The 12,224-nt window shown below is 36.1% G+C and overlaps 1 protein-coding gene across 8 annotated transcripts in view; it reads left to right on the top strand.

Annotated features, from left to right (window-relative positions):
- Positions 1 to 12,224, top strand: part of LOC104152781 (transducin-like enhancer protein 1) — an 85,045-nt gene that overhangs the window by 48,876 nt on the left and 23,945 nt on the right. For all 8 annotated transcript variants that reach the window (XM_068926255.1, XM_068926254.1, XM_068926253.1 and 5 more), the window contains 2 exons: positions 8,349 to 8,465; positions 11,472 to 11,525. In XM_068926255.1, the coding sequence (XP_068782356.1) occupies positions 8,349 to 8,465; positions 11,472 to 11,525 (171 nt within the window). The remainder of the gene's footprint in view (positions 1 to 8,348; positions 8,466 to 11,471; positions 11,526 to 12,224) is intronic.

Raw genomic sequence — 12,224 nt, 5'->3', positions numbered from 1 at the left:
TCTACGTTATGTAATAAGCAGTGTTTGCACTGTTTGTCATCTTGTTTTGTTTTCCTTTTAGTCATAGTTTCATGATAATAAGTATGTCTTTTCTAGTAAGATATCTCTTGGTTTATGCAGAACATAAATCTTTTGGGTGGAGGGCTTGTATGAATCTGATAGATTTGTTTCTGAGCAGAGTGGTTTTGGGAATGCTTTAACTTTATTGCTTTTAAAAAAATGTTGCAAGTCTAACAAAACTTTGTGACCCAACACAAAGTTTATAACATTCTTAGTTGGAGTTAAGATGTTTCCTTTAGAATTTTCAAAAGTTAAAGTTGCAGGACAGGTGAAAAATTTAAAATTTGTGTTAAGACTGTGAACGGATTTTTGGCCCCAACAATTTCTCTAACAGAATCTGTTTAAGCCATACAAATGTCTTTGCTTCTTAATTTGTGCTTCAGTTGTAACTACCCTAGAAATACTTTTTCCTTTAGATGGAAACTAATAGAGTTGGTCTGAGACGATCTTATCCAGAAATCAGCCAAAGAACTACTTTGTTATAGGGGGGTGTGTGTGTTTAAACTGTTGTTTTGAGTGACAGTACCATATTAACCTGCTAGAGATGGCCACATGCAACTTTCACTTCATTTCAAGTAATAAAACTAATTCTGCTTGTTGATAAGTGAATTTGAGCTTTCATTTATTTCTTATTCTCTATTAGAAAAGACAGGAACTGTTATTAATTGATAGATAACTTTATAGTACTATAAACTTCTGTTTTTGTTGCTTGTAGATGTTGGTTGTTTTGGTACTAGGCTTGAATTACTTCACTGGAAACTTTTTGCATATCTTTGGAGGCAATCTTTGTTTCCAAATTACAAAGCAAGAAGCGTTCATTTCAGCTTGCTTAATGTGGCAGTATTAATGTCAGTGTAACTGTGGAAATAATTTAAAGCTGTTTTTTCTCTGAAGCCTCTGAGACTTATAAGCACGTTTATCCTTGAGTCACATTGGCCAAGAGCAGGATTCTCAGCAACTCTCTCAGGAGCTGAGGAAGGAGGTTTGCATTGTATGCATGTGATGGTTTTGGTTTTTGGGTTGGTCGTTTTGTTGTTTCCTGTCCCTCCTCCCCCACTAGGACTGTGTATACTTTGCTACAAAATTCAAAAAAGTTATTTGATGAAAAATTAGGTACACTGCACTCGCCCTACTCCCCTCCCAGTTTGTCTTGAATAGCAAATATATAAAGGGTATTTGAGTGCTCATAATAACAACGTTGTGAAATTCAGAATCTGAATTTCAGATGTCCACCAAAGAAAATAGCTGAGTATAGATCTTGCCTATGAAGGGAGGACTGTCAGAAATTAAACCCACCTTTTGTGTTGTGGACGTTTGCAATATCACTTGCTTAGCTTACTGTATACGTTCAATTGTATTTAACTAAAATACATCAAATTGTCACTGCAGTTACTTCTGTCCCTATACGTGTGACTTATGCTTGCTTGGGTACTATATGTAGTAGGTGTGATATAACCGGCATTTTATGCTGGGTTACCACAAAGGATCCTTTAAACAATCTGGGACTTTAGTTCATAAAAGAACTTTGCCATAGGGATGTATGATCCAGAACTGAGTTCAGGTTACTATGCTACTGTGGCTATAACTCCTTTTTGGTCCAATGCAGAATAATATTTTATAGTTAAATTGAATTGTAATTGCTGAATACAGATGAACTTAAACAAGAGGCTACCCGCTTGTTTAAATAAATTGGTGCGTTAGAATTTTGATTTTAATAGTAATGGTATCTTTAGTGAAAGAAGCACGCATGTAATTTGAACAATGAAGTAAAACTCAAATTAGTGGCCAAAATGATCAGTTGGAAGTGATTCCATCTCTGAACTCTTCTAATTCCCTCATCTCTTTTAAATTAAAAGTTATTAAAGATAAAGCTATCTTAAGGATAATACAAAATTGATCACAAGGACACAAAGTGTACTAGCAGGACTGTTTAATTATTATTGTTCCAACTGAGCAGTAGTTCTTATTTTGCAAATTACTGTACAACATCTGGATCATCAGGATAACATGCAACTCCCCAAAATCAAATTCATCTTAAGTGTAATGGTACTGCCAAAAATCCTGACAGAGATGTGCTTTGATCATCCAAGACACCAAAACCCATGCTGTTAGTTATCTAAAGTAACTGTGATGTCTGATATTACTGTGCAGAATTTCCTTCAAAGATGTTTGACATGACCTTCCAGTATCATCAATAGGAGCTGATAGCTTTAAATCTGTAAGCTTGAAAGAGTGCTATTTAATGCTTAATGTTTGACTTTAAATTGTTTTTAATGTAACTTTAACTCAAAGTGTTTTAGCTTCTTTTAAAAATGAGATCTGGTTTTGGTCTTTTTAGTCTCTTTAGGTAAACATGCAGTCAAGAGTCTGTTTTGAAATACTTCCATAATGCAGTGAAACTCGCATATTCATAACAATATAAAGTAGAATATAAAGATATAGTAAGGGATTTCATTATTTATCTTGATTTGTGTGATCAGTGTCCATTTTACATACTTTTGCTGCATTTACATGGCAAAAACTGTTTTTCTTTTTTATACTACTTCCTTTCGTTTTTACCTATCACTTTACTCATGAAGAACTTCCAATTTCAGTAAATGCATATTTATGAAATACTTGTATGGCATTTCAGTTAGTAGTATGTTTCACACATGAAATGCTAAAATTGTTTGGTCAAAATGAAAGTATAGGACTGCGTGGATAATGGCAGGTGGTTTTTGGCTGATGTAACTCTAACCATCCAAAACTGAGCCGTGTTATTGTGGGAATGCAGCCATTCCTACTATTGTGACACAATTTGGCTACAGGCAATAAAGTCCATCAAAGCAAGCAAGTTTTGCAAGTGAACTTTAATAATGTTTTAGACATCCATGCAGGTCAGCTTTGTCCACGTTTTTCTCTGGAGAGCATAATGGCAACATCTGTCAGACTCATCTCAGGTATTCATTTATCACTTGTCCTCCCACTGTTTTAATAACCTGTTTGGACAGCATAGAAATGCAAATATTGTCAAGTGCTCTATTGTACCAGTAATAATTTGTAGACAGTGAATTCTAACCTTTTTGTGTGCTTGGGATTCACATTAAGGTTGCTGTTTGTCTTTGTCCTCTTGTCCTCGTGAAAAACATTTAGCTTGTTTTTTTTAAGGCTTAGGAAATGCTCATAAGAGTTGAAAGAAGTTTATTTCTGCCTGGGTTGTTCTGTGTAAATGCTGCTATTGTTTTTTAAGCAGATGCTCTTTTCTTTACAGGAGAAAAATATTCTGTGTCTTTAGGTCTCCATCCCATTCTTTTCCTCTAATCTTGGGGACAGGGGGCATGCACAACTGAATCCAATTTTTTGTTCATATTATGTGCAAGCTGTTTTTGTAAGTTGTGCATTTCAACTCTTAAATGGGTGGGGGGAAGTTGCAAAACAAGTTACGTGAAAGCTTAGAGTAATTTTCAAATGTAACACATGTATGCTTTGTGTTCTTTGTTGAGAAAGTAGTGTTTGTTTTTCCCACGGTACAACTTTTTAACTGAGAAACTTGCTTTCTTAAATTACTCATTCTTTTTTTTTTTTTTTTTTTACTGGATGGATTTTTTTGTTTATTTTTTACAACTTGAAAATAAGTCAAATTTTATAGTCCTTGGATGCAAGCAATGAATTGGCTTCAGCAGGAGTTAAACATGCAGAAGAGCTGTGGGATGCTGTGTTGCAGTTTAGCTTGTAACTGATGCAAAGCAGCATGAGTTGATGGCTGGTGACAAAGGTTACAAAACAAAGGATTGGGGTGGTCCAGCTTAAGTATTTATGGATAATTTCTGACCTCCATTTTGACAAACATTAGCTGGAAAATACTGAATTCAAAAGAAGCCTTATTTATTCTCTGTTAATATTTTTGGAATATTGGATCAAGAAGGAAGGTGACTCAAATCCATTTAAGCTTCTAGATTTTCATGTTCATAATATACTAGTCTAAAAATCTCTTACAGTAGAGGGATAAAAAAGGGGGAGCAGTTGGTAGTTTTTGCATAACCAGTCATTTAAAACAAAAACAATTCACTTTATAGGTGAACTTCTGGTTTGCTGTCATGTGTGGGGTTTTGTTTTGTAAGAAGCATATTCAGCAGAGGAAGGTTATTGATTCTGGAGTCGAATAACTTTTTCATTGAGTACAATCTTTTTATGCTTTGCTGGGAGGGTATCTAGTCCCTCCTCCAACTTGTACTCTTTATATCATTGTGAGTCCTGACAGTGTGCAGCGGGACTTCTGGTATCTGCTATTTTGGTTGTACATGGTAGACCTGATCCTGTTTTGCCTACTCAACAAAGGATTATATTTGTTTCTGGGTACATATGGATATCTGTAGATAGCACTGATGCGTGGTGTAGCAGCTCAGCTCCGATGTGGTAATTAAATGACCGAAACAGCTCTACTTGGCAATATGGACAAGTACAAGTTGAGTCAGCTGTCATAACTGGCTGTAATGGCCAGTGGTCGCAGTTGGTTTACATGTACTGCGAGTCAGTGAATGACCAAGCACAGAGCAAGCCCAAGTATGTGTTTGGGGGAAGAGGGGAGGGAGGGATAAGGGGGAACCCAGCACTAGAGAAGTCTTAATTGGGACCGGATGTAGTTGAATCACAAGCACAGATGTGATGTAAATTCTGTTAATTTAATTGCTGTAATGATCAGTATAAAGTTAATTTAGTGCTGTATGTGCTAGTGAGTTATCTGTACTGTACTAAACTGGGGCTAAATGAGGTATTGCGGGCTCCTAGCCTGTACTTCTGACATGCATACTTGTGGTTTGGAAATAGTCCCTCAGGGGAATCAGCGTGGCAGCCAAAGAAGTGCTTTTGAATAATGTGTGTTATATTCCTGTTAGAGAACCTGCCTTCTCTCTGTGCATCCATGACTAAGTTTTCCTTTCATATTTGCTGCTGGTGGTTTCAGTGTTTGAATTGTGTTGTCAGCAAAGTCGCTTTGAGATCCCAAGTTGCCTGTTATATAGCCTTTATGCAGTCTGGCAACACTGACAGGAAGTAATGCTACGTTAAGCTTTTTTCTTCTTTCAAGACTTATTTGAAGATGGGGATTCATGTGAATAAATAAGTTTTGAATCATTGGAGGAAAAAGAAAACATTTATTTAAAATGAATTTTAATTGTTTTGATCTATGCGGTCTGCAGATGTTACATTGGTAATACCTAATAAATTAGGTTCTTAGTATAAAAGCAAGGATTATCCTCAATTATGAGTCTAGTCTCTTGAAAGTAAGACAAAACAAAAATTGGTGTCATGCAGTTTCTCTTGAGGAAATCGACTATATGTATATATGTATAATTTTTTTGCACCTTTCAGACAAATTGGTTAACATCAGAGATGTCAATCCCATCTGAAAGTACTGGATATACTAGAAGCACTACTTACACGAATGCATAGCTTCATATTGTTGAATGAAATCTTATACAATTGATGACTTCAATTACAATAGTAGTTTACAGAAACAAGTTTTTTTTATAATCAAAAATTATACTTTATCAGATTTTGGTCACAGTTTTTAAAACTTCCTTTTAGTCCTTAAACAAAACCAGTATCTAGTTATTGAGTTTAATGATCCATTTTGCCCAGGTAACAGAATGGTTATTTGCAATTGTCAATATGGCTATTGTGAAGTAAGTTGTTCTATAATAGCTTCTAGCATGGATACTGTGATTCCAAAGAAGAGTGCCTTAATTTGATAAGTTAGAGAAAAGCAGTGTTATTCCAGTGTAAATATGTCCATAGGGGGAGATGTTGCAGAGTTGGCTTGTCAGGAGTTTCCGTTGTTGTTATATTTATATGATAGGTTAGTCCTCAAGCTTTTGAGAGAAAAATCAGACCAAATAATCCTTATTTGGCATTTGGAAGATTGTAGGATCTACAGAAATTATACAACATGTTCCAGATGCTGTAAGTCTTGGATGATGCTTGTCAGTTGGTCCTCAGAAGAAAGGCATTCATCTCAAAGGCTGTTTCGTATTCTTGCTTTTTAACTGTAGCTGATTTTAGATGTAATGAGTATTGCAGGATCTGATTGTGTGTGAATGTTCACCTGCTAGTTGTGTTTTACATAAATCAGGTCTGAGTTCTGAGTGTTAAGATATTTTTCTCAGTATTGCAATTCTAGAAGACAAATTGTACAGAATGTTGTCAGCATTATCTACATAGACACATGTTTACTCTTATCCAAGTATTTGCATGAAAAGAACATAACATTTAAAAAAAAAAAAAAAAAACAAAACCTCAGCTCTTGTTAATTATGTGTACTTTATGCCAAAGTTTGCAAGCTGCTCCCTACACCTTTTGTGTAATAACTTCAAATAGCAGGGTTGCTAAATTCTTCCCAGCTGCTGCTGCCCCCTTGCAACCATTCCATTATTGCCACTTAATTTCAGCAATTCAGAGAGAAACTTGTTTATTCACTTTACTACATTTGACTTAATTCTAATCTTTTCAGCAGTGAAATAGTCTGTGTGGTGTGTGTGTGTGTTTTTTTTTTTTTTTTTTTTTGTAAAGGGAAGTTTCTCTTAAAAGATTTCTGTTTTATGACAAGTCATTTGCGTTATTCGTATCTGTGGTCAAGTTTGAATTGACAGCATGCTTTTTTAACTGTTCTGCTATAGACATGATGGATTCAATTTTTTTGTTAAAGATAGGTTTAAGTATTTCCAAAACAGTGAATCCCCTGTTTGGGAGGAGATGAGGGGTTAAATTCAGACTGTATTCATTGAGGCAATTAGTTCAGTGATCCAACAAGGCCACCTTTTAGCTACAAAACATCGTGGTAAAGACATTATTTTGAACTGCTTTATACTTTAATTTCATTAGATCCTCCTATATGCTTTATATTAACCCCTCATGAATAAAAGAGCTTAGAGTTGGCTTTAAAGTGCAGCTTCTGAAGTAGGAAAAAGAGGATTCAGATTGCCTTACGTACCCTGTTCTGTTTTCCATCTCCTTGAGACTGAACACTCATGTGCTTCAAAACTACCGTGGTGATTTTTTTCAGATTTTAAAGGGGGAGCCATTCAGTGCATAGTTCACTGGCTATTAGTATATGTTCATTGTATATTAAGAGTAAATATTTCTCTGACTCTTAGGCACAAATATTTCCTTTGTGGCTTACATGTATGTACGCTATAGCATATATGTATATCTCACAAGAAGAAAGCCTAATATCAACATGTGTACATGTAAATATGTATTTATTTGGTATTTATATGAGTATATACTTATTTATGTAAGCATGTACTTGGCTTTTAGAAACTAGGCTTACCAGGTCTTTGTGAAAGGATATATATATTTCCCCCCCCCCCCCCCAATTTAGTACTGTTCACAGCATTAACACATCACTGAACAAAATGCCCTCTTGCATATGCTAATCCTGCACTTAAAAGAACTCATTGTAACATGTTTTAATGCTTTAGCTGGAATGGAGATGGGAATGCAGGCATGTCAAATTATCATGTGACTGAAAAATATCTAAAATATCTTTGGGTCAACAGTTTGTACTTAGCATATCTGAATGAAAGTAGCCCATGTAGTTTGAGGAAAAGGTTAGTCTTTGCTCTTGTCTTCTGTGTGTCTCTTGGCCTCGGTTTTTCAGACCAAGCCTGATTAAACAACATTTTAGCCTTAACATTCATCACTAGTGTGAAATTATGTTGGCAGTAAAGATACTTGATCTTTGTTTGCAGTAAATTTGTTGAAGGCATCTAATTGAGTTTACCACAGCTAACAAATGAGTACTGGATAACCTTATTTAGTATTTACTTGTTATCTAAGAGTTATATGGCAACATGCCTTTTATCTCAATTCCTGCAGGTGTAGACATACCAAAGCCTCATTTATTTATGATGATCTACAAGTAAGCAAGCAATCAGATTGTATTTAAGTGTCTTTGATTATATGGCATCTGTAATACAAAAAAAAAAAAAAATTCTTACCTGCTCATGAATAAACAGCAAGTCTGCTTCTCCTAAACAATAAATTCAGTTGAATTAAGTAGTTAAATAGATGGTGACTGATAAGTGAAATAAACTTTTGGTAAGTTGAGCAATGAAAAGCTAAGCTTCCTCTTTAGAATGCATGAAGCTATACATGTTTGCCTTGAAGACTTTGAGTTGAATTAAATGGAATGAAAGACTATGTAGGTATCACATTTTTAAAGCATCTATCACATCCAATTTGAATTTTTATGTGTATACAAAGGAATCTTGAAAGGAATTTTTTAATTGACCTTGTTTTTGTCTTTACAGACTAATGCTCTGTTGGTCCCGGACAGCCTGCGAAGCACAGATAAACGCAGGAATGGGCCTGAATATGCCAATGACATCAAAAAGAGAAAGGTGGATGATAAGGATTCCAGCCACTATGTAAGCAAATTCATGTCAAAGAAATGATTAATTTGTTTGCAGATACTGTGTTTGTATGAGGGGTAAAAGAGCTGTGAAGAACAAGGCAATAGGTTTCATATGGCTGATGTAGTACATGAATATATGTGCTAGAGAGACCATTATTCATGTTGTGGAAAGAGCAGTGACTCAATAGTTTTGGCTCTTGCCAAGTTATACCCCTCAACAGGGAAGGAGGAGACAGGAGTACCTGTTTTTGATTTGTAAGTGTTCTAGGATCCATTTCTGAGTTTCAGCAAAAGAACCTTTCTGGGTTGCTGTAAAACCTGCTACTGTGCTGCAGGTTTGTTGGAGATGGGAGTTTTTTTATTTTAGTTTGGGAGAGAGGGAAGGCAGGGGGTGTTAGTAAATTTCTGAGATTAACTATTACCATGTTGAGTAATAATGACCATCACAAATTGCATGTGTTTTGAGGGCTGTACCAATTTCCTGAAGTTTGCTTTTTGTTGATATGGCAGTTTCAGTAGAAAGCAAACTAAAGCATAAAAGGTTCAGTTTGTGTTCTGCATTTTGACTGGTGTTGCTTATTTCTCAGTTTCAAAAAGGCACTTCAATAGAACAGTGGCCCATGTGAACCTCAGAGGCAAGTCTAAATCCTCAGTCAAATAACAGGAGGATACTTGAACAGGCCTTAGAATAGGGCTGATCTGAATTGAAAGAGTACTGAAAAGTAGAACTTAAATCTAACAAATTATGTTATCCTTTGACATAGTGTGGTAGAAATGTCTGCTTTAAATGACTTGAATCACTAATTACTTGCTGGTTACTTAAACCAAAGAGAAAATTAGGTGCTACTATATTTCATCAGTATCTGGCAGTAGAATTTCTCTTCTGCTTGGACCCAGGATATCCCTGGGCAGGAAGGTCTGCTGTCAGTAACATTTGAGCAGTGGAGCCATTGACAGCAGATTGGGTTACTTTCCCCTTTCCACACATTGTGGTGCTGTATTACTGTTGCAGCTTTGCGAGTCCTATTTCCACTGCTTTCTAATAACCTAGTTTTGATTACGAAAGGGTCTGGCAAACTTAACCCATGCTACTCCCTCAGCTTTGAGGACTTGATATTCTAGGGGTATTTTAAATCTTTAAATATTTAAAGTTTAAGCATGCTTAAGCTACATTTAAAAACTTAAATCTTGCTTGCTTTTTTTTTTTCTCCTTTCCATTCCTACTGGAAAGGAATGGAAAGGATATTGCATTGTAGAAGTGGTGGTGGTGTTGTGTGTGGTGGCTTTTTTTTGCTTTTTGTTTACCAACATTTTACATGTGCAGTCTTGTGTTGTTTTCTTGAGATGGATTTTACAGGTAGACACCAACAAAATAAAGAATTGAGCGAAACAAAGCTATATGAAAGTTTCAGATTATTCTTATTTGGAGCAAGGAACCTTTAAAAGAGGAAACCTGACTTCAAACTACAAATACAGAGTTGCTGATTATCAGCTTTTTAGAAGTGGCCCTTGTAGGGACAAGGAGGAGCCACTTTTATTAAAAGGGAGATAAATGAGTAGTAGGAATTGTTGCTTTGGAAATAAGGCATTTAATTCACAGTTTTCCTTTTTGACTTCTGACTCAAATTTTGATGTTGAAACTATCCAAGTCACAACCTGTAAGTTTGTTTAGCTATAAGAGAGTCTTCTGATATAAATAAAAACTATAAGAGGTGCACGAATGTTTTCCCCCCCCCCCCCCAACTGTGCTGAGGCAGGTCTCCCACATGCACCTATTCTTGCCTTCTGTGTGCTTCATACTCTTCAATTGGTGGCAAATACCTGGGACTGGAGCTTTCCTGTTCCTTCTCCTGTTGCACCCTTTGGATGGACAGCTTCCCATAGTGACAAATAGAGCCACTGTTCTGTCTCCAGTGGCACTCTTCAGGCCTTCCTATGCTTGCAGTATTTTTTAAAGCAAAAGGGAAGGGGTGAAACCACCTGCTCTTTTAACACTGATGTCCTGGAGTTAAAGGAAGGAACTGGTGTTTTCCTTTCTGGCTGCCAGAGTTAAGTGTGATAGCCCAGATACTTTGAAAGCATTGTTGATTTAATTCAAGACATGGGGGACAATTTGAGCAGTCTCTTGCATGTCTGATTTGTTTTCCTAGGAACTTTTTAAACTAAAAATACAGTTCTTGGAAATGTCTAACTTTCCCATGGGAAAGTTTAAGTTTTGTCATTCTCCTGATTTTTCTGTCAAGTCTCACCTCTGGTTGAACCACCATGGTGCATGGTAGAAATCACTGGACCACAGTTTATCATGTGGATGTGTCCAACAGGGAATCCTAGCCTGTTTTGGAGATAGGGAGCAGAAGGCACTTGAGTAACAGCTTCCATGAGGCACTAGGACAGCCCAGGTGAACAGAGATTAAAGTGAAACTGAGTCAAAATTCAGCATGACAAGCCACAATAAAACATTTCAATTCGAGAACGTCAAAGTGTTTTGGTTTTGTTAGGCAGAAATGTTGATGTCTTGACATTTCTGGACTTTTTTCTTCCCCAGAAATTTCTATTTTCAAAACTTTCCTTTCTGGAGAAGGAAAAAAATTGTCCTATCATTTTGGGGGAGTTGATTCATAAACCAAATGTCAAAATAATGGAATTTTGAGATGTGTTGGGATTTTTTTTTAGGTACACACGTTAAACAATAAGCCTCATAAGACTAAATAGCAGATGAATAGAGTTAATTTTTTTTTTTTTTTAAATAGTAATGGCAACACTGTTTATGATAGTAATCAGGAGGGTTTTCTGACTGGCGAGACTAGCATTAAACTAGTCCTACCTCATTTAGGTTTTATTGTTAAAGTACTAGAAAGGTGTTGTGTTCCTGTTTTCATCTTGTTTGCCCTATCGCTAATAAGTAAAGAAAGGCTCTTTGCTTTTTGTTTAGGCCTCTGCTCAAATATTTTGTTTTTTCTTAGTCTTTCTCTCTAGGCTCTTAATGTATGAATTGAAATGAACACTTTATTTTTAATAGGACAGTGATGGGGACAAGAGTGACGATAACTTGGTTGTAGATGTATCCAATGAGGTAACTCTTTTCATTTTTGTAGTCTTAACATTTGCCCAAACATTAAAGTGCATTTAGTTAGATTGAAAAAAAACACTCTATGTGGATATATTAAAATATTCACAACTTCTCCTTTCTTGTTAATACCACAGTTGTTATATCTTCCTCCTTGCTTTATCTGGTTGCCCTCTCTGCTTTTCCTGCTACTGCTTTATCCATGTCTGTTCTCTCAGCAGTTATGTTCTGACATTTCACAGCTGTTCTATAGTGGGGAGAGTTGTGGTGAGATGCAGGTGGAGGACTGAGGTTTTTAAACTACTCTCTTCAAATGAAAAGGAAAGACAATATTTGACCTTGTAGTTATTAACAGTAGTATTAATAACACTTTTGGTGGCTTTAAAGTAGGAAGTTAAAATATTTGTAATTTTAAAGACAGCTTTTGCCACAAATGCAATGAATGAAGTCAGCTAAACTGTCCCAAATTCTGTTTGCAAAATTTTCCCAAATTGTAGCAACTTCACTCCCCTGAATAGAAGTTTGGCAGTGGCATCAAGGTGAAGGGACTGTTTGGCAGTGGCATCAAGGCGAAGGAACTGGCCTTCCCCTTAATCTTTTATCTCATACAGCCAAAAGATTTAGGAAGCCTGAGTATGCCAGAACAGATTCTTATGCTCTTTAAAAAGCACAGGTACAGAAGCTGACAGAGAGGAAGTGTCTCTT

Source organism: Struthio camelus, chromosome W (genome assembly GCF_040807025.1).
Source record: "Struthio camelus isolate bStrCam1 chromosome W, bStrCam1.hap1, whole genome shotgun sequence".
Taxonomy (NCBI): domain Eukaryota; kingdom Metazoa; phylum Chordata; class Aves; order Struthioniformes; family Struthionidae; genus Struthio; species Struthio camelus.
Note: the sequence above shows the minus strand (reverse complement) of the source record. Positions and strands in the feature narration are given on the sequence as shown.